At 50.0% G+C, this 25311-nt stretch overlaps 1 protein-coding gene and 1 non-coding gene across 3 annotated transcripts in view; both read left to right on the top strand.

Annotated features, from left to right (window-relative positions):
• The window catches only part of Il6r (interleukin 6 receptor), a 49419-nt gene extending 34902 nt beyond the window's left edge, over positions 1-14517 (top strand). For both annotated transcript variants that reach the window (XM_057794143.1, XM_057794144.1), the window contains 4 exons: positions 8639-8682; positions 9634-9703; positions 10581-10680; positions 12615-14517. In XM_057794143.1, coding sequence (XP_057650126.1) covers positions 8639-8682; positions 9634-9703; positions 10581-10680; positions 12615-12846 — 446 coding nt within the window. In that variant the 3' untranslated portion in view covers positions 12847-14517. The remainder of the gene's footprint in view (positions 1-8638; positions 8683-9633; positions 9704-10580; positions 10681-12614) is intronic.
• A 6493-nt stretch (positions 14518-21010) lies between these two features.
• Positions 21011-21114, top strand: LOC130890310 (U6 spliceosomal RNA). Its single transcript, XR_009058743.1, has one exon. It is a non-coding gene; the product is annotated as a U6 spliceosomal RNA (small nuclear RNA).
• Positions 21115-25311: the final 4197 nt, after the last annotated feature.

Below are 25311 nucleotides of genomic sequence, written 5' to 3'. Positions count from 1 at the left end.
GTTCCCACCTCCCACTATTATCACGTTATGATTCCAAGTCAGGCGTGTTGGTGCATGCGCGCCTTCAATCCCAGTACTCGGAGGCAGAGACAGCTGGATCTCTGAGGTCAGCCTGGTCTGCAGAGTGAGTTCCAGGACAGCCAGAGCTGCATAGTGAGGCCCTATCTGGAAAAACAACAGTAATAATTTGAAGAGGTTAAGACAGAGGCAGAGCCTCAGCCATGCTTACTGCACTGTATAGAGACCAAGCCCGCGGCAGCTGAGTATCAGCTGTGCTTCCTAGTCAGACCTAATGTCAGCTTCCCATAAACTCTAGGAAGACGTGAGGGAGACAGTCACTATCAGCAGTTTGTTGCTCCAGGACTCAATAGGTAACCCAAACTGGGCTCAAATTCAGACTCAGCCTCCCTATTTGAGAGGTTACAGGCAAGTGCCACCACTCCCATCTCCTGAGATTTTTATCAATTAGTACATGCCCGTGGGAAAGAGTTCAAAAGGACTCATGATTCTGCCCTTCAGCTGGTACCTGCTTTCCTGAACCAGTGCTGTTTAGAGTGCTTCTGTATCTGCTAATGTCCTTATTAACGCCATACCTCAAAAGCCATTACTATAACCAGAGAGAGAGATCACCCTACTTCTACAACGACACTTCCCAGAGATGCATGGCTCTCCATCCCTTGCAGCAGGGCATCTTGTTGTCCTCAGCATTTGAACTAGAATGGGTCTGGGCTCACTTTGGGGTTACATCTCCCCAGTCCTGTAGCATACTTGAACCGAACTAGTCATGATTACATTTTAGCCAGAAAACCCTTATCTTCAATGTCACTGATTAGCAATTTCCCAACCACGGCTCCCACCCTCCCTACCCCCACCCCACCCCACCTTTTTTGTTTGTTTGTTTGTTTTGGGTTTTGTTTTGTTTTTCTAGACAGGGTTTCTCTCTGTAGCTTTGGAGCCTGACCTGAACTCACTCCGTACACCAGGCTGGCCTTGAACTCACAGAGATCCAGAGTGCTGGGATTAAGGGCGTGCGCCTTCACCTCCCGGCCCTGACTGTCTCTCTTGTGAATGTGGGCACAATGTCGTCTTAGTCACTTTGTTAGGGGTGTAGCTTATGGCGCTGTGCAAAGGCATTCCCGTACAGGCCAACAGTCGTTTTGCCTTCTGTCTCAACAACTTCGTTTGAGACAGTCTCATGATCCAGGTTAATCTTGAACTCACTTTGTAGCTCAGGGTGATGTTGAACTTGTTTCTATGCCCAAAGTGCTGGGATTACAAGTGTGTCTCACCACACCTGGTTCCTATGGTGCTGAACATAGGGCCTCACGTATGTTAGACAAGGACACTACAGCTTATGCTACACTCCCTGCCCCAGTCATGAGCTTTAGATAGTCATAAGCAGCTTTAAGAATTCTTGTTTGCGGGCTGGAGAGATGGCTCAGGCATTAAAGGCTAGGCCCTCAACCAAAAATGTAAGAATCCTGTGTGTTGTTGTACGCCTTTAATCCCAGCACTTGGGAGGTGGAGGCAGGCGGATCTCTGTGAGTTCCAGGCTAGCCTGGTCTACAGAGTGAGTTCCAGGACAGCCAGGACTACACAGAGAATCCTGTGTGGGAGAAAAAAAAAACTTCCTGTTTGAGGACTAGAGAGGTTATTCAGTGGATAAAGAAAGCATTTGCTTTTCTAGAGAATTCCAGTTTACTTCCAACACCCACATCTGGTGACTAACAGCCAACCTGTAACACCAGTGCCCTCTTCTGGCTTCTGCACAGCATGGACACACACATGCATGCACACACGCACACGTATGCACACACATGCACATACACACACATGCACACATGCACGCACACATACACATATGCATACACATACACACACATACACATTCACGTGAACACAGGCACATGCGATTTTTAAGAACCTTGACCCCTGTTGTTTTCTTTGCTGTGCTAGGAGGTCCAGGGCTTTGATTTACCACTGATTTACATCCCTGGGCTCAGTCCACAAACAGCTTCTTCAAAAAAAAAAAAAAAAAAAATTTGGCTAGGTGTGGTGGAGGCAGGGGCACTCTGTGAGTTCGAGGTCAGCCTGATCTACATAGTGAGATCCTGTTTCAAAACAGCTACAATCCACAGCTTTTTCTTGATGGTGGCACAAGGTGCATGGCATAAAATTTACTTGAAAGCTTTTGCAGGAGATTTTTGAGGTTAGGGCCTCGTGTGTTCCAGGCTATCCTGAACTCTAGCTCTGTGATCCTCCGAGTACTGGGATTGCAGGCGCACGCCCCACCCCTTGTTGTTATAACTCTGTGTGTGTGTTTAGAGGCCACAGGTCAACCTGCTGTGTTCTTCCTCATGTACTGCGCCCCCTCATTTTTCGCTATAAGTTTTCTCGTTGGCCCCCATGCTCACTGAGTGGGTTATGCTGGCAGAGCAGAGAGCCCCTGGGATTTTCCTGCCCTAATCCCCTTACCCCCAAGGCATGCCCCCACACCTGTTTTAGTTTTTTCTTTTTTCCTTTTTTTTTTTTTTTTTTTTTTTTGAGACAGGGTTTCTCTGTAGCTTTGGAGCCTGTCCTGAAACTGGCTCTTGTCGACCAGGCTGGCTATGAACTCACAGAGATCCGCCTGCCTCTACCTCCTGGGTGCTGGGATTAAAGGTATGCTCCACCACCGCCTGGCTCGGTTTGGTTTTCTCTAACATGGGTTCTGAGGGATTGAACTCAGGTCCTCGGGCTTGCAAGGCCAGCGCTGATCTTACCCGTTGCTCAGCGCGTTAAATACATTCATAAGGCTGCCCACCGGTCTCCACCACCCACCTCCAGACCCCACTTCCCACTCCCCTCTCTCTTCCCTAGCTGCTAGCAATGTGCATTCTACTTTCTGTTTCCGAATTTGACTATTTTAAACACTTCAAGTAAGTGGGATTGTAGGAAACCTTTTGTGTCTGACTTATCTCACTCAGCGCTGTGCCTTCAAAGTCCTCTCAAGCCGTGGGTCAGCCTTTCCTTCCTGGTAGAGACTGGGGAGCGAGTGTCTTGTTTCTCTGAATTTGACAGTGGACGCGTGGTGTGTGATTTATCTGCCGTGAACAGTCTGCTGACTGCTGGAGTTTAGTTCTTCTGTGTATGTGCCCAGATGTGGGATTCCTCACTGTGTCCACGGCGACTCTGTTTGCAGCATTTAAGGAATGCCACACTGCTTTCCATAGTGGCTGCGCCACTTTAGGTTACTTGAGAGTTCACAACAGTTCCCCCACTCTTTTTGAGACAGGGTATAATTCTTTCTCACTTAGAATGCATGATGTAGACCAGGCTGGCCTCAGACTCATAGAGCTCCACCTACCTCTGCCTCCCATGTGCTGGGATTAAAAACCTTCCATGTTCCCTTTAGCTTATTGACACTAGTGTTCTGCGTATGCGAATCTCTCTCTCTCTGTCTCTCTCTGTCTCTCTCTGTCTCTCTCTGTCTCTCTCTGTCTCTGTCTCTCTCTCTCTCTGTCTCTGTCTCTCTCTCTCTCTCTCTCTCTCTCTCTCTCTCTCTCTCTCGTGTGTGCGCGCGCGCACGCTAGTCTGGCCTCTGTCTTCTTGTCTCAGCCTCTCTAGTAGCTAGGGCTTAGGGCTACAGGTACCTAGTATACCTAGTGCCCATTTTTCTCCAGTCGTTGCCATTTCTGATTTATTTTGTTGAGACGGAGACTACAAGCACGTACCACCACACCCCACTATTATCGCTTTTAGAGAAATGTCTGTTCAGGCAGAAAGGCCTTTCTTGTGTGAGCCCAGCATTGGCCTGGTTGACCTCATTCTGTCCTTGGGAGTAACTGCAGGAAGCCGCCCTGTACACTCTGCTCTCTGAACTCTCCTGGGGTTCCTAGAAAACCTGCATCTGCTTGGGCTGCTCCCACTCACGGGCTGTTGGCTGCCTGGGAGGGTTTGTGGGTTCCTCACCTGTTTAGCCTTGAATCCCTGGTGGAAGATGGTGTCCAGTGATAATGTCGGGGGTGGAGGCCACCTGGCCGGCTCTGGGTCTTGGACTTTCCAGCTTTGGGCTCCAGCACAGGTGACCCCATGAGCTTGTTCAGAGCCCACGCCTCCTCACTCGAGCCAGAGACTGAGCTCCTGTCCTGGGCGGGAGTGGGGAGCCACTCTGACCTGGCAGTATGTCTAAGAGAGAAACCTTTGCCATCCTGTACTGGGGTACAGTGGAGAGGCTCGGGGGGACTCCGGTGCTTCTCAGGCCAGAGGGGTTAGGTTGGAAATTGGCGATTGGTTCTATAAAATGAGACAGAGGCTGGAGCGGGAAGTGAGGCCCAGCCGCGGTGCAGAGGCTCCTGGCGGTTGAGCTGCACTGAAGCCTTAGGTGCTCCCTGTCACAGTCCCCAAGAGGGGAACCACACAGGCCAGAGGCTTGTACTTCAGGACACGTGGGGGTGGGGGTGTACTTCTTAGGCTATAAGCCCACTGCCTCAGTGTCCCTGCATTAGGAAATAAAAATTGACCCAAAATGGAGAAGGGGGAGTCTTAAATCACACAGCCCCCATTTGTAAAGATTTTAAATGCCCACTTTGTTTTTTTTGTTTTTGTTTTTTGTTTTTTTTTGGTTTTTCGAGACAGGGTTTCTCTGTGGTTTTGGAGCCTGTCCTGGAACTAGCTCTTGTAGACCAGGCTGGTCTCGAACTCACAGAGATCTGCCTGCCTCTGCCTCCCGAGTGCTGGGATTAAAGGCGTGCGCCACCACCGCCCGGCTTAAATGCCCACTTTGGATCTCGAGATGTAACTCGGATGGGCCCAGCACTGCTGTGGGGTGGGACTGGCTGAGGACGCTCCCGTAACCCTACTGGGGAGGTTGGCGGCATGAGAAGAGAGGAAGATGTCTTGGAGCCCTGGTGAAAGCCAGCGCCCAGCCGGCCCTAACTGCCACTTTCCACGTCACTGGAGCCTCGAGGCGCTGGGAGGCAGGTGCTGGGTTTGGGGTTCTTAGGCAGGTGTCAGTACTCCTAAGTGACAAATAAGCTAACTGGGGCTGAGCTAGGTACTTCCCCAAAGTCGTACTAGCAAGGGACAGAGCCAGCGATCAGACCCAAACCCAGCACCTGCCTCCCAGCGCCTCGAGGCTCCAGTGACGTGGAGAGTGGCCGTAAGGGCCGGCTGGGCGCTGGCTTTCACCAGGGCTCCAAGACATCTTTTTCACTTCTGTTTTTTGTTTTTTGAGACAGAGTTTCTCTGCAGCTTTGAAGCCTGTCCTGGAACTAGCTCTTGTAGACCAGGCTGGCCTCGAACTCACAGAGATCCACCTGCCTCTGCCTCCAGTGTGCTGGGATTAAAGGTGTGCGCCATCACCACCCGGCATCTTCCTCTCTTCTCATGCCGCCAACCTCCCCAGTGCTAGGATGACAGGAGCGTCCCCAGCCAGTGCCACCCCAAGCAGTGCTGGGCCAATCTGAATTACATCTCGAGATCCAAAGTGGGCATTTAAAACCTTTAAAAAATGTTCGTTATTGGAAGCAAACAGCCTTGGTTTAAATGCCTCTTTGGGAGCTGAGGGGATGCTTGCTGGGAGAGACAAGGGCACTGTTGGGGCTGCTGTCAGCCTAGCTCCGGTTTCAGTGAGGGACGCTGTCTCCAGGGAAGCAGACAGTGGCAGAACAGGGAAGGGAGGGAGTAGGAGGTGAGAGAACAGGATGCTTGATGTTTTCTGGCCTTCATACACTTGCATGGGCAAACACACGGGCACACACACACACACGGGCACACACACACACGGGCACACACACACACGGGCGCACACACACACGCACACACACAGGCACACACACACGGGCACACACACACGGGCACACACACACACGGGCACACAAACACAGAGGCACACACACACGGGCACACACACACGGGCACACACACGGGCACACACACACAGGAGCACATATAAAAATTACAGCCTTGCCACTTTCTACTAACTTTAAGAAAGTTATTTTCCTTTTTCTTGCCTCAGTTTCCCCATCTTTAAATTTTTTTAAAAAATGTTTTTCCCTCCAGTATAGGTTGTGTATGTGAAGAGTAGGCATGCTTGCCACGGCACACATGTAGAGGTCAGAGGACAACTTCAAGGAATTTATCCCCCCTCCGCCCTCCCCAGCTCTGTAGATGGAACTCAGGTCTTCTGGCTTGTATTACTAGCACTTTTACTGAGCAGTCTTGCTGGCACACTCCAAACTACGTGTATGAGTGTTTTGCCTGCATGTATGTATGTGCACGATATGGGTGCCTGGTGCCCTGGGAGGTCAGAAAAACGCATTGGATTCCCTGGAACTAGATTTACAGCTGATTTGGGGCTGCTGTGTGGGTACTGGGAACTGAATCCAGGTTCTCTGCAAGGACAGCAAGGGCTCTTAACTGCTGAGCCATCTCTCCAGCCCACCCCATCTTTAAATACCCCAGCCAGGTGTGATGGCTCACGTCTATAATTAAGCACCTGAGACTGAAACAGGAGGATTGTTCTAAGTTCCAGGCCAGCCTTGGCTTCAGAATGAGACCCTGTCTCAGAGATCCAAACGATGACAAAACACAGGCATGGTGTCCTCTGTATTCCCAGAGGCGGAGCAGGAGGAGCAATCCAAGCTTGCGGTCTGCCTGAGTTATATCGTGGGTTCCAGGACAGTTGAACCAAAATGTGATATTTTGTTTCAAAACCAAACAACAACAACAACAACAACAAGCATCAGAGGAAATGGTGTGATGGTTCATACCTACAATCCCAGCATGCTAAAACATTAATTCAGGGTCAGAGGTCAGCCTGTCATCTAATATAAATTTCAAGCCATCATGGGCAACAGAGAGACCCTGTCTCACAAAGCCAGTCCATCCACGCACACATGTACAGTCTCTGGTGGGATTCGATGAGATTATAGGTGTGCCCCACCACCGCCCAGCTGGGAGGTGCACACAGGTAGGAGATACTGAGTCCTTGCCACAGTTTGAGGTTCGCTTTTGAGTTAACTTGCTGTGTGAACTTAGACAAATTGCTTTCCCTCTCTGGGCCCGTTTCCTTTTTATACAATGAAGTGGGTGAGTGGGTTCTTTTTCAACACCTCCAGTGTTGCTGTGTGGTTTTCTCTCCTTGGAGACGGCATAGCCATTGAAATTTCTCTCCTGAGCAGAAACAGGCTCACCCTGTCCTCCACCCCTTAGTGATTTGTTGGTCTATTCCTGGGTTTGGGGTGCTTGATGTCTTATACTTGGTGATATTTTTAACTTCTTGGTGGAAAAAATGAGACGACAAGAAAATCTGAGTCGTTTCGCCGTCTGCCTTCCGAGGGTCAGAGCCAGGTCTCTTGGGTCCCAGCTCAGCTTCGATTCTGGGCTTGCTCTTGGGTCAGCCATTTCTGTAGAAAACAGTTCCCAGGAGAGCATGACCTCTGCCACCCTGTCCCCACCCCTCTTTATCAGGGTGCCCTCCACCCGTCCCAGGCATGATCCTTAAGGAATTATCGTTAATAGTGCTTATATCTTGTGGTATCATCCTTCTGACCTGCCCTCCCTGCGTGTATATTGTAATATGTAATATATGATAATATAAACACAAGTTTTAGAAACTTTGGATCAAAACATGTCTTCCTTCTACACAATACATCGTATCTTCAACATTTCTCTAAAATATACATTCTGAAGTTTTATTTTTAAATATTTATTCCACCTCTTCTTATTTTAACATTCTAGTTTCTGTTTTATGTCTGGGGGTGTTCTGCCTGCACCTGTGGCTGTCCACCACACGTCTGCGGTGCCCACAGAAGCCAGAGCTGCAGACAGGTTGGAGCTGATGTGGGTGCTGGGATCAAACCCGGGTCCCCTGGAGGAGCAGCTGGTGCTCTCAGCCTCTGTGCTGCCTCTCCAGCCCGCTTGAAGTTTTAATTTTTTATTTTTGTTTTTAAGTCCTGGTTGGCCTGGGATGCTCTGTGTAGATCAGTCTGGCTTTGATTTTCCAAGGTCTGGGCTTAAAGGCATGTACCCTGAAATTTTGTTTTTAGTAGATACAGAGTACTCAGGCACATTGTGGGTACGTGTAATGCTTTGATACACATTTACATTGTGTAACATAAAATGGATTTTTCTCCAGGCTACTCTCTTAAGTGACTATCAGGATAGACATAGCTAGTCCTCTGGTGCTGGATAATTCCTTATTCCCAGCATCCTGGTTTTTAAAGATAACATTGTTTACCAGTGGTGGTGGCACACGCCTTTGATCCCAGTACTAGAGAGGCAGAGGCAGGTGGATCTCTGTGAATTCGAGGCTAGCTTGGTCTACAGGGCAAGTTCCAGGACAGCTGAGGCTATACAGAGAACCTTGCCTTGAAAAACTCAAAACCAACCAACCAAAAAAAAAAAAAGATTTTTTTTTCCTTCCTTCCTTCCTTCCTTCCTTCCTTCCTTCCTTCCTTCCTTCCTTCCTTCCTTCCTTCCTTTCTTTTTCTTCTTTTTGAGACAGGGTCTCCTAGTACCAGCCTTGAACTTGAGATGCTTCTTCCTCCTCAGGTCCGAGTGTTAGGGTTCAGATGGGCTCTTTGTACTGCTCTGAGCTGACTGGATTCCCCGGTCCACCAGTCACCCCTAACATAACCCTTCTTTGTACCTGCAGAGCCCCCGAGCACTCCCACAGGGATCCTGGAGGACCCCACACAGGTGAGCTTGCCCCCCCCCGCCCCCCCCCCCCCAGGGCCAGGGCTGCACTGCTCCAGGCCGGAATCTGGTTCCTGCCGGCTGGATCTTCTAGAGTGTGACTGTGGGCCAGTTCCCTGTCCCTGGAAGCTGTAAGGCGCCATCTGCCTGGCTCTGGTGGCTACTGTTTCATCCTGAGCTGTTTGGACACCGCTGTTGGCTTGGTCTGAGACCAGATTCAATTTATCCATGGCCTCCCCTGTGGCAGCCTGGTATCATGGAGTATTGGAAAGAGGATTACGTCTGGAGCTGCTTAACAAATCCCTTTACTAATCCAATTTCCCACCCAACTCTTTCTCCTTGCGTGGTCCTTAATTCCCTCAGTACTGAGCTGGGGCCTTTGTACCTCTGCCCCCCAAGCACAGAGAAAGAGGCAGAGGTATGGGCCTCACATGCTGGCTTCACAGGCTGTTCTAGAAGGGATGTCTTCAGGGGGCTGTCCTTGTGGGGCTTTAGGGCAAAAGCAGCTGAGTTCTTGCCTCTCGGGCCAGAGAGTTCCAGGCGGGTCCTAAGGAACTGACAGTAGCCGAGGACTGGGCACCTCCACTGTGTGGGTAAAATCTCAAAATTGGATCCAGAAGCAGAACTTAAGTCTATCTGAACTCAGGGATCGGCCCATCATGTAGCTAGCTAGTGAGCAGTGGAGTTGGGATGCTGGGACGAGCTTTTCCCAGGAGGCTACCACTGCACCTGGCAATAGACGCGTGGACAACTGCTTTGTTTACCGACCACATCCTCTGTGCCTTTGGCAGAGCCATGGGCACCTGGGAAGGGGAAGAGAGCACACGAACAGTGCCAGCGACAGGTAGATGGTTGACAAAGATCGGCTCGGAGAGGCTCAGGAGACAGGTGGTGGCTTTGCAGAAGTGTGTATGGATGTTGAACAGCTGATGATGGTCATTTCATGTCTCCTAGGTCTCTGATGAAGACTATGATGATGAGGAGGATTTGTACAACCAGCCTGTAAAAGCGACAAGCTTCCCGGGTAAGCGCTAGTGTCTCGGTATTCCTCTGTCTGCAGAAGATCTAAGAGCACGCTCGGACACTGAGCAAAGGCAGCAACAGCCTTCCATTGTTTTACTCGATGCAGCATTTAGGACTGAACCCAGGGCCTTGAGCATGCTAGGCAAGCCTCTGCCAGTGAGCTACAGCACAGCTCTTCTTCCATTACTTGTATGCTCGTTTGATCTTGTCTGCTAAGAGGCAATGAGGCCTATGAAAAGAGTGGCCAGGTCAGGAAGGCAGCTACAGTCTGTCTGAGCATGGACATCATTGCTAGAGACTGCAATGGAGGATCCGCCGAGGAAGCCTGCTTAGGGAGCTGCTGGCCCAGCCAAGAATGTGGGCAGCAAAGGGGCTCAGCAAAGGGAGACAGAACATTCTAGGCAGGAAGGGAGGTCAGGGAGAGCCCTGCAGGAGAAGGGACATGGCGTGTCTGGAGCTTGAACGCCATGTTGGGGATAGGGAAGCGATGACACCCTGGTGGAGAAATGGCTCCAAGGTACTTGTTGGAAGTCCTCGTGCCTCGCTCACCCAGTCATAGCGGATCTACCACCACGGCGTACTCAGAGCCATATCTCTCGAGTGCCCGCTGCCTGATAAAGGGCACAGGAAAGTTACTGTGAGAGTAAATGGCCAGAGAGTTGGCTGCCGGCTGAGAATCAGCCCGTCTCAGCCTGTGAGTGGTTATTACGCTAGGCACCTGCACACGGCTCCAGGAGCCTGGCCTTGGCCCGCAAGCTGGCAGTTTTGCTGCTTTCCAGAGCAGCATCTGCTTTTGTACTCGCTGACTGACTTTATTTTCTCTCCTCCCTTCTCTCCTTACCTCCCTCCTTCCCATTTCTCTACCCCACTCCCCACAGCCTCAGGACAAGATCCTTCCTCAATATCGCTGCCCACATTCCTGGTGGCTGGAGGAAGCCTGGTGTTTGGGTTGCTCCTCTGTGTCTTCATCATCCTGAGGTGAGATGGGCCCTAGGGCTGTGTCCTGCACTCTGTGTCTTAGCTCTCATCTGCCCTCGTGTTGTCAGAACTTCACTCATTTCTTTATTCAGCAAATGAGTGCACACCACACACACATACGCACGCATGCATGCACACACATACACACCATACATGCACGCACACACACATGCACACATGCATGTGCACACGCGCACGCACACACCACGCATGCGCACACACACACACACACACACACACACACACACACTCACAGCTACTCTGAGCCCTGGGTTGGGCGCTGCAGGAGGCAGGGGATAGGCCAGGTACTGTCTAGTGAGGATGCCAGTCCCTGACAGGGAAGGGCTGACATGGCCATGGTAGGGAGGAAGAGGAGGACTTTTGGCAGAAAGCTCTCTACACGCTAGCTCCCGAGGTCCTCACAGTGGCCCTGAGCCGGCTTGACTGAAGCTGACACAGCGAAAGCGTCAGGCTGGTCTTGTTTTTATCCTTCCCTCCTTTCCTTGTTTTTAGTGTTGGTTCAAATCCAAGGCTAGGCAGGGCTCTGGCACTGAGCTGTATCCCTGGTCTCAAACAGCGACTTCCAGGGAAGTAGGGATCAGACTGTCCAATGACTGCGCAGAAGACAAGGGTCTGACCCAGTTGGGACAACTAACAGGAGTGTGTCAACACTTGGGGACTGCATACTTTCTCCAACGAGGCCACACCTCTCAATCCTTTCAAAGAGTGCTACTCTCTGGTGACCGAGCATTCAAATATATGAATCTATGGGGGGCTGTTCTTATTCAAACCACCAGTCATTTTTAGGGTATTTCCTCGGAGCATGAATTCCTGCGTCAGAGGGGCTGAGTGCTTCGCAGTGCATGGGGCAACAAGCGGTGGGAGAGTTCCCTCCGTGGCCAGCTGGGCTCTCTCCCTGCCTCCATGCACAGTCTGCAGATTGTTTATGCCGTTTGGCTAACAGGCCAAGCGCCAACGGCGGATTCAGAGCCAGCTGTCAATCATCGATCATATCAAGAACAAAAATAGTCTGCTGGTACAGAAAGCCCAGGAAAATGCCCAGATCTTGTTTTTGGTGTTGGCTTCTGCTCCTCCCTCACTGCCCTTCCTTGGGTAATTGACCTGTAATGAAATTGAGGGGGGCTCAGCCATAGAGAAGGAAGTCAAAGGGAGAAGAGGAGGCCCTGGTCTAGCACACCTAGCAAAGGCCCTTTGGGAAGGAGCCCCCCCACCCCCACCTTCGCAGATCAGATCGGTATCTGTAGCTCAGCTTTCTTCAGGCCGTCAGCTGACTTTCCTTGGTTGCTGAGTCTGGCCTCAGGCCCAGCCAGCACGCTGAGGAGCTGTGATCTGAGCGATGCCTATCTCCTTCCTGCCCAGCGTCCGCTTTCCTGTCAGATGAATCAACACGTGCCCAGTGGGGCCTTTCTCGGAGCAGGGCGGCTCTCCCTCCTGGGGGTGGGGTGGGTGGAGACCTGACTGCATGGGACGGGGGAGGGTACAGGGATCACACAGCCTGTTTCTGCCATCCATGGCGGGCTGTGACCGAGCTGCCCCCTGCCTGCCTTAGTTGGACCAAGTTCCATTTCCTCTCCCCACGGAAAGAATATTCTCCTTTTTGTGTGTGAATGGATGGGGAACTGCAGATGCATGCCTCACATCTGGCACAAGGCTGATCACCGGCCGTCAGGTGACATTTGGAGTGCGTAGAGGAACACACACGTCTTTCCCTTTGTAAATGGGGCCAATGAGATGCGGTCTTGTTAGGACACCTCTGGCGATGATAGGAGATCTGAGTCATCAGCATTTTTGTAAGCTGAACCTGGGCACACCTAGCAACCAGGGCAGACAGCTGCTGCTGGTGTTTTTCGCCGTGACATTGACCTGAGAGGAAGCTCACGGCTGTGTGTTTGTTTTTGTGTGTTTGCATAAAGGCTCAAGAAGACTTGGAAGTCACCGGCTGTGCGGGAAAGCAAGACGAGTTCTCCCCCTCCATATTCCTTGGGACAGCTGAAGCCGGCCTTCATACTGGTTCCTCTCCTCACCTCAGCAGGGTCCCACAACAGCTCCAGGCCTGACAACACCTTAAACCACAGCTGCCCGGGCGTCAGAGACCCGCAGAGCCCTTACGACACCAGCAATAGGGACGGCTTATTCCACAGCTAGTTGTCTGGATGGGACCTGTAGCTGGTGTCAGATCAGCACCGCCACTCCAGCTCACCTGGGCCAGCAGTGGTGGGTGGGGTGCAGCTTCCCTTTCGCACAAGAGCCTTGCAGAAGGTGTGGAGGGGTCAGGACTGTCTGCTGCACATGCTCTGAAGGCAGGGGTTGTGAGGGACGCAGGCCACCATGAGGACATAGCCTCCACACCCTCAGGATAGCCTCAGGTAGGGGTGCCAAAGGTTACCCTAATTGCCTAGCTCTGACTCACTCCCCCAACCCACCTTTTAGCTGAACTCTTGAAATCCAAGCACCTTTGGCCTTCTCTTTTCCTAGGCCGCTAAGGCTGGGGAGGAACTCATGCCCACTCTCCTCAATACCTGGAAAGCTGCTGGAAAAGCAGCTGGCATCCCGCTTGTGACGAATCTCTCAGGGCCTGATGGTTTAAGCAGAACGATATTAATCTCTTGTAATAAGTTTCAGATGTGAATGATAATTCTAGGCACTGCTGACTGCAGAAGTTTTATTTTCTTATTTGAACTCAGGACTTCAGGAGAAGAGAAGCAGGAAGGAAGGGGAAGGACGGGTCTCCACTGTGCCCGTTGTAGTCCAGGGGACACAGCCTCTGAAAACGTGTTTTCTGTCCCCCGCTACTCTCCCAGGGGAGGGTGCTGTTAGTGAGTTCCTCTGCTGGGGCAGAGAGTATAGCTACTTTACTCCAGCCTTGCTCATACTGGTTTCAACTGGACCTGAGCTACTGGGAAAGACAACATTCATGAAAAAAGAAAAACTTAAGTAGCAAGAATGCATTTCCATTTTGCTTTTACGAAACTGTTGCCTGAACCGGGTGGTGGCACACACCTTTAATTCCAGCATGTGGGAGGCAGAGGCAGGTGGATGTTTCCGAATTCAAGGCCAGCCTCTAACAGAGTGAGTACCAGGACAGCCAGAGCTACACAGAGAAACCTTGTCTTGGAAAACAAAACAAACAAATTAACAAGCAAGGAAAGAAATTGTTGCCTGTTTCTCTTGACCCTGGAAGAGGCCACTCACTGTGTGCTGGTGTATGAACCGCCCAGGAGGCGGGAGATGATAGTGGGGTGGGGGATGGCAGGGTGATACAGTAGCTTTGTTTAGCACAAAAGCCAAGTCAAGTGAAAATCAAGAAAAATGTTTCCTGTAACAGAGAAGACTTCGGTTTCGTTCTGTGTCTTGTTTCTGTCTTACAGATTGTCTGTGCTTGGCTTCAGGGAATCAATGTGTGCCAGGCTTAGGAAAGAAGGGTGTCCACTTCCTGTTACCCCTCACTGCCACCGTGGCCTTCCTCACTTCACATCCAGTTCCCGCAGAGGCACTGGTCCCCTCCATCACTTTCCCTTCACTGATGTTAGTAGTCACCCAGGAGACCGCAGAGTGGTGCTGGGATTAAAGTGAGCCTTGCAATCGTTTACCAGATCCCAACACTTTGCTAGTAGCTTACCTTTTCAGAAAGTGCCACCCTCAGGGGATAGGAGGTGGAGCCTGGAGGCCACGCTTGTGCTGTCTGCTCCACAGATCCAGGTGCCACTGCCCTGGGCTTTGTATGTTTCAGGGTCTGTTGCTGTCATAGAAAAGGGTTTGTAAGTTGACAAAAACCAGGCAGGTATTCATGTTTTCCCCCTTTGTTAAATTTCTGGGACTCAGGCCGGGCGATGGTGGCACACGCCTTTAATCCCAGCACTCGGGAGGCAGAGGCAGGCGGATCTCTGTGAGTTCGAGACCAGCCTGGTCTACAGAGCTAGTTCCAGGACAGGCTCCAAAGCCACAGAGAAACCCTGTCTCGAAAAACCAAAAAAAAAAAAAAAAAAATTTCTGGGACTCAGTAGTAGCAAATGTGCTGTGAAAGGGAGTGTTAGAAATAGTGGTCTGCAAGGAGCAGGCGACTGAGCCCACGCGAGGCTTAGTTCTTCACCTGGCTTTGCCTGCATGCCGGTACCAAAGCCAGGCAGAACAAGCTGGTGGAAGATTGAAATCCAGATAACTCATTATCTCCGAAAGCTGAGTAGCTTTAATCCCCAAGTTGCTGTTGCTTTCACTATTATTATAAAAGGCTAGCCCCCCCTTTTTCCTTTTGACTTTTAATAAGCTAATGTCAATGAAGTCTGTTTCATCTGAGCCCCAGCTTTGCTCAAAGACACAGGTCTAGGCCCTCAGCTGCTTCTGGCCTCCAATCTGTGTCACTGGAGTTTCTGCAGCCCACAGGCTGCCTGTCAACAGTCACTTGACACCCGCAGTCAGGGATCCGGCAGGCAGATGTGGCGGCTTTAGACAGGGTTTAAACACGACCTTCGCTGCACTGTGGGAAGAGTAGAACTGGTCAAGTTCTAAACTGAGCTTTGATTCTTAAGGCATTAGTAAAACAGCTTTAAAATATTTCAAGGGAGTAGCTGGGGCTGTACACCGAGACGTTTGGAGACCGAATGCTTTCTCTTCGTGAGCGTGGTCTCTGCAGTTTCTCACCTGGTTGTACGCTTACACTGAGTCTTTGCCATGTCCCCGATGTTTTGGGAGAAAGGAAGCTGGTGTGAAGTTCACGGCTGGAATTGGGCTGGAGCCAATGGGGCACAGAGCCCAGCAGGGTAGGCCAGCTGTGGCCGCGCTCTGCAGGTTTAAGGATGCTTGGCTTGACCTAGTTAGAGAGGATTCCCAAACTCAGCTGCAGGTGGAGGTGCTGAGAAACCTGTCTTCAGGGTTACAGGGTTACAGGGTCACCTTTCCCATGCTGCAGCCTACGACAAGGCTGTGGCTGGAAGTGGCAGGCCAGCTGGCTCTGGTACTGGTGCTGGGGAGGGTCTGCCAAAGGTCTTTCCAGCCTCTAGTCCTCGCGAGGTTGGGTACCAGGAGTTTTTATGGCAACCTCGATGCTTATTAAGGAAAATTGTCATTTTTGTGAGTGTATGCTCAGATGGAGATCTAGTTTGCAGGGGAAGGACTGGGACTGTGGAGCAAGCTGGAACGACAGAGATTTTCTTGGCTAGAGATCATATCCGTTAAGCAAAATACCTCAATGCTACATGTTTTGTTTTGAGACAATGTTTTTAAGGTTTTTTACCCGTGTTACCAGCAAGTTGATACCTAAGCTCTTTCTGCAAAGTAGTGTAATATGTTTTTTCAATGTTTTTTTTTTTGGGGGGGAACCACTGTTTTTTAAAAGTGAAAATTGTAACTGAAATAAATACTTTTTCAAACTGCACTTGATGTATCTTGCTTTGGGAACCTTTTCATTGAAAGGAAAACCTTGTGTGATTAACGGGAGTACAGAGTGCAGAAGGTTAAATGATTAAGTGTAATAAAGTAGGCGTATCCGAGGGGCATGGTGGCTCGCTCCAAATCCTGACACTAGAAAGGAAGAGGTGTGACGATTTCTCCAAATTTGAGGCCAGTGAGACCCTGTTTCACTTACACACACACACACACACACACACACACAAGCAAACAAAAAACCAGGACCAGAAACTAACAATTTCTCAAAAGGCTTTATTTAATAAGTTTCTCCCATACCAAGCCCTGAAATTTCTGGAAGGAGGCTCGTGTATCTGTCGCGTTTATAACGCTCGTCGTTACCGGATAGTGGGCCTGTTGAAAGAAGGAAGACCCACGACTTAGGCGTCCACTGGATCGTGGAGGTGACAATGGCATCCTGAGAGCCACCCTGAACTCGTGGTTAGCAGATGACTGAGTCTGTTCCACACTGAGAAGGGTCTTGGACCAGGAAAACCTGGGCCCCAGTCATCCCAATGTTCTAAACGGAAGAAAAGACATCATGCGGACGCTTTGTAGGTGGAGGGAGAGGCCCCCACTCAGGCAATGCCAAATTGGGAGTCACTGCTCTGTCCCCCTCCGCAGCCTTCCTTCCCCGGAGGCCGGGAAACCAGCACAGGAACCACGTGTTCCCTTTGTGGCCAGGTTACCTGGGTGGGAATGGAGAGACCAGGTGCCCCCCCCCCCAGCCCTGTGCTCTCCAGATGACGCAGGGAGCAGATGATGACTCTCCACAAGGAGCAGTTGCTGGAAGTCTCTAAGAAGCATTTTTTTTTCCTTGAAGGCACAAGGAAGTAACATTTTCTGTAGATCTATGGGAATTGCAGGCCCCACTGCAGTGGTCACACTTGTGTGTGTGGGGGGCAATGTGCTGTGTGAGGGCTTAGGTGGGATGGGGGTGGAGCAGGGTGAAAATATACAACTGAAGAAAATCGGGAATGTGGCTCGGTTGGCAGAATGTAGTCCCAGCATGCCCAGGACCCCGGGTTTGACCCTTGGCGCTGCATACATTGGTAGTGGTGGCACAAAACTGCACAGACACCTTAGTGTGTGTGGGGGGGTCAGTAAGGCCATGAAATGCTCACACCCAAGTCTAGGAAATACTCTATCAAGATCAGTTTGAATATTCCCCTTGAGGGCGAATGTGTGTCTCAGAAAGCCGCGTGAAAGCTCCAGATGGCTCTCCTGGGGCAATGACCGGCTATAGAGTGAAGCGAGCCTTTCCAGGTGTGGCTGGTTGGGGGATGCAGGCTCACCCCCCTGTAAGTACCCCTCCCCGAGACCCTGTAGGGAAACCCAATAAATTAACTGGTCCCCAGACTCCTGCCTGCCTTGGTTTGGGTTTGTGGTGGGGACCTTGAGAGGGGGGGCAGACATTGCTTTACTCTCTGCCAAGGAAGGAATTTTGGCCACAGTAGTCAATAGGCAGGAAACACGCATGGGCACTGAAAATGTCCATCATCGACCCTGTTGGTATCCAGAATCTACAGCTTTCGGCAGAGCTGACCTATCAGAATCCACTTAGGAGGGCTGGAGGTGGCAGAAAGCCTTCTCAGCACACACCTTGGCTTCCATTCCCAGCCTTGTAAAATATCCAGAAAGTTAGCTGATAATCATGGCTGCCCTGTATCAGCCTCAGTCTGGGGCTGCTTCCAGATCAACACTTCACACACTTCAAGATGGGGCAGTTGAGACTCATTTCAGGTTAAGAGTGGTCCAGGAGACCCAGGCTAGTGAGGAGGACTAATAAGACCCCAAAGTCAAGTCTTCTCCACCCCAAGGCAGGTGCTGCTTCCTCACCACGGGCTCAGGTCCCACAGGGTTGGTGACTTTGATAGGTCTTTTCTGAAGGCCATGAGCGCTCCCATTTTGCCACGGTCGAGGCCTGGACCATTTATTCCAGCCAGTGTCCCTGGTCTCTTACTTGGTCTGTCAAGATGAGGCCAACAGCTGAGCTACTGGAAGTCTAGTCCCACGGGAAAGGCCTGGCCTAGGGTTGACCTTGAAGAGTCAGAACCAGAGAGAAGGGGCGGAAATCACTTCCTTAAACTTATTAAGGGTTGCCAGGGGCTTCCCTTTCAACTGGATTTGTCCTGGTGAGATTTGCTCCTTGCTAGCTGCCTATTTTGCATATACTTTATGGACTTTAAAAACCCTCCAATTCTGCTCTGGATTGCAGGACTCCATCACATGGCGGCACCTAAGAGGCCAACCTGAACATCTGAGTTGAACTTCATACAAGCAGAAGACAGTTTTCGTTTTTTTGTTTGTTCGTTTGTTTTGTTTTGGGTTTTTCGAGACAGGGTTTCTCTGTGTAACAGTTCTAGCTGTCCTGGAACTAGCTCTTGTAGACCAGGCTGGCCTCAATCCGCCTGCCTCCCAAGTGCTGGGATTAAAGGCATGCAACCACCAACCACCCGGCAAGACAGAAGTTTTGATTTGGAAAATTTCTATCAATTTCTCTAAGTCTGTCCCCAGCACTCCTGGCCTCTTTGGGGACATGCACATATGTGATAGACCACACACACACAAATAAAATAAAATGCATTAAAATCTGGGACTGGAAAGGCGGCTCCATGGCTAAGAAGCACCAGGCGCTCTCGCAGAAGGTTAAAGTCATTCACAGAAAACCCAGAAATCTCGGAAATGTTCACACGGAGCACTCAGGATCAAATCACAGCCGTTTCTGAGAACCATCTCTGTTTCTTGAAACGCCTTACTGAGAAGGAGGGGAAGAGCCTTCACCACCGGCTTCCGGTGGGTGGGACTCACGCGGGGACTTACAAACTTGGGATCTTTCAGATCTCACAAGATGAAAGCAACCGAGCGCCCCTTAGGAGGCTTTTGTTTTAGTTCCTCTGAGACAGAGTCTTTCTACGCAGCCCAGGCTGGCCTCCAGTTCACCGTTCTTCCCTCGCAGCTTGCCCTATTTTGGAGTTACACCCAGTTTAAAGACAACAAGCGCTTGGCTTTAAGGGCTTGTCCCTCAACTCACTAGGCCGCTTCTAGTCTTAGGGGTTCCCCACTCCCCTTTAAACGATCTCTGTTTCTATTTCTAACCAACTGTCCCTGATGCAATCCTTTGGCCTAGGCTGCAAGAGCCTGAACTCCCGTGTCCTCTTAACTCTGATATGCCGTCTGGAACTAAACATGGTTTTCTTATCTCGTTTTTGGATTCAGGCTAAGGCTAAATATAATTTTCCCTGATGTGCTGGGTTTCTCAATGTTCTCTGACCTCTAAGCCTAATTTAAGACCAGGACTTCCTCCTCCTGGCAGCAGCTGGGACTTCAGCTTCCCTCCTTTTTCTTTCTTTTTATTTTTATTGAGACAGAGTCTCTCTACAGAGTCCTGGCTGTCCTGGAACTTGTTATGTAGACCAGGCTGGTCTTGAACTCACAGAGATCCGCCTGCCTCTGCCTTCCCAGTGCTGGGATTAAAGGCGTGCACCACACCTGGCCTGGCCTCTCTCCTCTCTCTCTCTCTCTCTCTCTCTCTCTCTCTCTCTCTATCTCTCTCTCTCGCTCTCTCGCTCTCCCTCCCTCCTTCCTTTCTTCCTTTCTTCCTTCCTTCCTTTCTTTCTTTCTTTCTTTCTTTCTTTCTTTCTTTCTTTCTTTCTTTCTTTCTCTTTCTTTCTTTCTTCCTTTCTTCTTTCTTTCTCTCTCCCCTTCCTTCCTTTCTTTTAAAAGATTTATTGGGCCGGGCAGTGGTGGCATACACCTTTAATCCCAGCACTTGGGAGGCAGAGGTAGGCAGATCTCTATGAGTTCAAGGCCAGCCTGGTCTACAAAGTTAGTTCCAGGAAAGCCAGGGCTACACGTAGAAACCCTGTCTTCAAAAACTGAAAACCAAGCAAACAAAAAAAGATTTCTTTATTTCTGAATGCTATGTATAATGATACTTTCTTAGCACACCAGAAGAGGGCATCAGATCCCATTACAAGTGGTTGTGAGCCACTATGTGGGTGCTGGGAATCAAACCCAGGCCTTCTCAAAGAGCAGCCAGTGCTCTTAACCACTGAGCCAGCTCTACAGCCTGTGAGTATGAGGTTTCTGTAGCTTTTGAAACAGCAAAAACCGAAGCAAGTTCCCTAAATGTGTCACCCCCACCTTTCTTTCTTTCTTTTTTTTTTTTTTTTTTGAGATAGAGTCTCAGGTATCTCAGGCTGGCCTCCAATTTGCTAGGAAGTTCCAGACGGCCCTGAACCCTGATCTTCCTGCTTCTGCCCTGAACCCTGATCTTCCTCTTCTTGGGGACACCTGCCTTGGACCTGAACTACATCCAGCGAAGTCTCTAAGAACACTAGGATGTCACAGAGGACGTGTGCTTTCTTTCTCCCTTTGTGTCTCCATAGCGACATCTTCCATGAGCATTTTGTTTTTACAGTGAAAGGAAACTTTTCATTTAGTAGCTAAAATATCATCTCTTTGTTTTTGTTTCTGTCTTTTGCTGTTCTCTTATTGGTTTCTTTGTCCTGGAACTAGCTCTTGTAGACCAGGCTGGCCTTGAATTCACTGAGATCCGTCTGCCTCTGCCTCCCGAGTGCTGGGATTACAGGCATGCGCCACCACCGCCCGGCCTTGTTTTTTGGTTTCTTGAGGAGAATCTCCCTCTATTATGTAGCCCATGCTGTCCTGGAAATCTCTCTGTAGACCAGGCTGGCCTCGAACTCACAGAGCTCCGCCTGCGTCTACCTCCTGAGTGTAGGCGTGCACCCCATGGTTTTATAGGTTGCATGGTTGCTGACCAGTTGTCTATTAAGTCCAGTACAATAGTGCACACTGTGGTTCCGACTGAAGCAAAGAGATTACTTGAATCCAGGAGTTGCAGGCTAATCTGGGTACCATAGCCAGACTCAGTATCTAACCTAGAGTGCCCACCTGGCAGCACACGTCCTAAAATAGGAACAGTACAGAGAAAACTAGCATGGCCCCTGCCTGAGGATCACATGCAAATGTACAGCCACCTGTGTTTTTAAAAACTAACTGACCCAAGAAACTCAGCAGGGAACCAAGTGGTTCGAGCCAGATCTCCTAAAGTAGTCCCAGAGGCCGTGGCAGGTGCGAGGTGACACTCTGCCCTCTCATAAAGCCTGATGTTCGGTTTCTTAAAGGATGAGGGTTGTGGAAACAATGTTGCAATTGGAAACCCAGTTTAAAATAATCCAAAACAATACACTTTTGTTAACTCCCTCTATTCTATTTACTTATTTTTTTTTTTTTTTTTTTTTTTTTTTTTTTTTTTGCAATAGGATCTCACCATGTAGCACAGGCTGGCCCGGATCTTGTTCTGCAGACCACGCTGTGGGCTAGCCCCTTGGTGGATGCTTTTTCTTGTCACTAGCCCTGGTTCATTCTTCAATAAATCAGCTGGGTTTTCTTTGCAAGTGAAGTAACACATCTTTTACTATAATGGTTTCAAATGAGCAGTCTCGTTGATTGAGCCCGTGCATCAGAAGGCGAGCTGAGTCACTGAAGAGTCACGCAGGAGGCATTTGGAGTCAAGGGTGACTCCGTTATGACTCACAGTGCGGGGAAAGAGACTGGTGTCACTTGTGGAGTCTGGAAATGACCCTCCGGCCTCCCAGCAGGGCTGCCGCTTTGGGGTGACCCTGCACTGACTTCAGAGCTTCTCACAGCTGTCCGGGTCCCTGGGGGCTGGGAAGGGGAGGGGCTCCATGAAGGCGCCTGTCAGCCCCAGCTCAGCTTCGTCCTGTGGACAGAGCCTTCTGCCAGGCCTAGTTCACCGCCTCAAGTCTGCAGGATGTAGTCCAGAGCTGTGATTGAACACAGAGGGTGAGCACCTAGGTTTAACTCTAAGGGAGAAGTGCCTTTGGCCCACGTCACTGCTGGGCTCAGCCATCGTGGGCTTCCGGAGAGAACTCTGTGGCCACCCAACCTTCATGTCCTGTTTGCCTGATACATTTCCATTGTTAGAGAATACAGACGTATAATTGAAAACTACGTGGTTATTCTTATTTTATGTGTGTGCATGTTTGCTTGGCGTATGAACACAGTGCCTGCAGAGGTGTGAGGTCTGCTGGAGCTGGAGTCCCACATATGGGCGCTGGGAAAGGAACCAGGTCCTCTGTGAGAGCAGCAAGTGCTCTTAAGCCCGAGTGTTTCTGCAGCCCACTTTACCAATTCTGTTCTCCAGATGCGAAGGGTTTTGTAGGCTGGGAAGCAGAGGTGGCAACTAAAAGTCACACCTGGTTGGGCATGGGGGCACACACTGTACTCCCAGGACTGGGAAGGCAGAGGCAGGGGAACCTCAGGCTGAAGCAGTTTGTGCTACATAGACAAAAGCCCTGTCTAGGCAATGACAAATCCCTAGATTTGAGGCAGACCTGGGCTGCCTATGACCCAGGAATCTCATTCTGAGCATCAGGTCCTCATTTGAAAAATGAGGCTCCCACCTGGCTTCCTGACTTGTGAGGGGTTAAAATAAGACCACGTGGATGGAAACCAGTTGCTATGTATCGAGCCTGTCACGTACCTACTCTGTCTTACTACGTCACAGGGCCAGAATTCAACATCCAGCACCCAAGTCTGGATTATGAAAAATGCTACTCTGATTCTCTAGATGGAGCAGGGGAAACACTGCCCCATGTAAACATCCTTAAAAGTACAGAGAAGCAGTGGGGACTCATACCACCTGGTGCAGATCGGGCAAACGCTCAGCGTAGGGTGGAACATGCCTAAGAGCAGAGCCAGACTCCAGCTCTCAGCAGCACAACTGCCGGTACCTCCGGCTTCAGGGTGTCCAGCGCCCTCTTCTGTCACCTGCAGATACTGCACTCCTCCACACAGATAAAGTAATCGGGGCTGAGGAGGAGGTTCTGCAGGTAGGAGCCCACACATGCTCATCAGTAACAACTGCCTGTAACTCTCGCTCCAAAGGATCTGGTGCCTCTGGTCTCTGCTGGCAGGTGCACCTGCAAGTCCCTCTTCAGATAACTAAAAATGAAATAACTATTTAAAAAACAAAAAATAAGCCAGGTGGGTGTGGCGTACACCTTTAATCCCAGCACTTGAGAGGAAGAGGCAGGCGGATCTGTGAATTCGAGGCTAGCCTGGTCTACAGAGTGAGTTCCAGGAAAGCCAGGGCTACACAGAGAAACCGTCTCGAAAAAAACAAAACAAAATAACAGCAAAAATCATGTGAAAAATGCTGGGCTAGTGGTGCACCTGCCCGAGGCCCTCAAATGGCTGTCTCATGTCTCCACATGTGCAGGGGCAGTTTCCAGCCAGGACTGTGTGTCTAGATGACCTGCGGACTTTATTCCTTTTTTCAAAAGTAGTGAGGTAACTTTATTTAGAGTGAAGTAGTCAAGACAGTATTAAGTAGTGGTTCTCAGCCTTCCTAATGCCATGGCCCTTTCTCAATTTTAGTGAAGTGATCTCCAACCATAGAATTGTTTCATTGCTACTTCATAACTATAATTTTACTACTGTTATAAATCATAATGTATTTACTCCCAGCACTCGGGAGGCAGAGGCAGGAGGATCTCTGTGAGTTCAAGGTCAGCCTGGTCTACAAAAGCTAGTTCCAGGACAGGCTCCAAAGCTCCTGAGAGAGCCTATCTTGAAAAACAAAAACCATAATGTAAATATCTGTGTTTTCTGATGGTCTAAGGGAAACCCCTGTGGAAGGGTCATTCGAGAGCCACAGGTTGAGAACCATTGCTCTAGATTTTAGAGGGATGACAATGAGCCACATGAGTTACAGTTCCCAGACACCCTGCCCCTTGTTGAGACAAGGTAGCCCAGGCTGGTCTTGAACTCCAGTAACAGAAGACAACCTTGGACTCCTGGTCCTCCAGCCTTCACCTCCCAAGGGCTGAGGCTCTAGCCCTGTGCCCGTGCCTTATATGTAAATTTAAACTTTACATTTTTTTTTAGCTTCACAACCGAGTTTTAAGTGTGAAATCCCACAAATGGGAGGCCATGGTTGTACCAGTAAAACATACACACACACACAGACACGCAGAGACACACACAGACACACACCCAGAGACACACAGACAGACACACCCAGACACACACATATACAGACGCAGACACACACACACACCCCTTCTGAAGCTCAGAGGAGGAGAACAATGAGACATGCTGGCTGCTGAAGTCACGTGCTAAGTCACGGAGGAAACCTGCGCTGTTACTGTATCCCGGGGGAAAGCGGAGAAGCAGGCTCTAAGGCTGGCATGAGGGACGCTCGGGCTGTGGGCTGACCCCCGTGTTGGCATACTCCTGCATCAGCGCTTTCACAGAAAGGGAGGTGACTGATGGGGGCAGCTCAGCCCTGGTCATGCAACCCATCGTCACAGTGCAACGCAACGCAACGCAAACAAACAAACAAACCTCAGCTAACTGAACGGAGCTAAATGGCTGTTTTTCCTGGCGAAAGTCACACCAGAGTAAAGCATCTTTTGGAAGGCACGCAGCTACGCTGGCCCATGCGAGAGCACCAACAGTTTATAAGATTCCGATACAATATGGATTGCTACGCCACCTGCATTACAATCTCTTAAATATTTTAAAAAGTTAAAACAATGTATCAATCGACATTTAAAATGTCAATCCTCCTGATAACATGGGACAGCTAAGAACTTGACATAAGGAAGCCAGTCTCAATGATCTGTTGACAGCGTGGTCTTCAAAAATAGAAGATTGTGGACTACATGATCCAGCCCGGGTTCAGGGGCCTCACGGGTGACTGTCATAGTAGGAGACAAATCACCCTTTCCTATGGGAAGGTTTAGTTCAAGACGACAATTGTCATGTCGTCATTTATTCTGGTTTATGAACTATATCAGAAATCCTTTAGACAAACTACCCTGAAATGCATAGCTTAGGTCTCATCTGCAGTTCTCCCTTAGTCCAGTAGATGGCAGTAGCACACCACCTTTCATCGCAAACTGCCCACCAAGACGGAAAGGCTCACAGCTGTTCAACGTAGGAAGCAGCAATGAAAATAAAGAAGAGCAATTCTGAGGGGGTGTAAGGTTAAACTGCTGCTGGCTATAGAAGACAGGAAGACGAACAGATGTGGGGTTCTAGGGCGAGATCAGTGAAGTCCTAAGAATCATGGAAGCATGTGCAGGAGGGAGGAAAGCTCGAATGCACTGCTTTCTTCTCAACAGTGGCAAGGGAAGATAAGGCATTAGCTTGCAA

The sequence above is a fragment of the Chionomys nivalis genome, chromosome 18, assembly GCF_950005125.1.
Source record: "Chionomys nivalis chromosome 18, mChiNiv1.1, whole genome shotgun sequence".
NCBI classification, from domain to species: Eukaryota; Metazoa; Chordata; class Mammalia; order Rodentia; family Cricetidae; genus Chionomys; species Chionomys nivalis.
The sequence above is the reverse complement of the archived record's forward strand: the minus strand, read 5'-3'. Positions and strand labels throughout refer to the sequence as shown.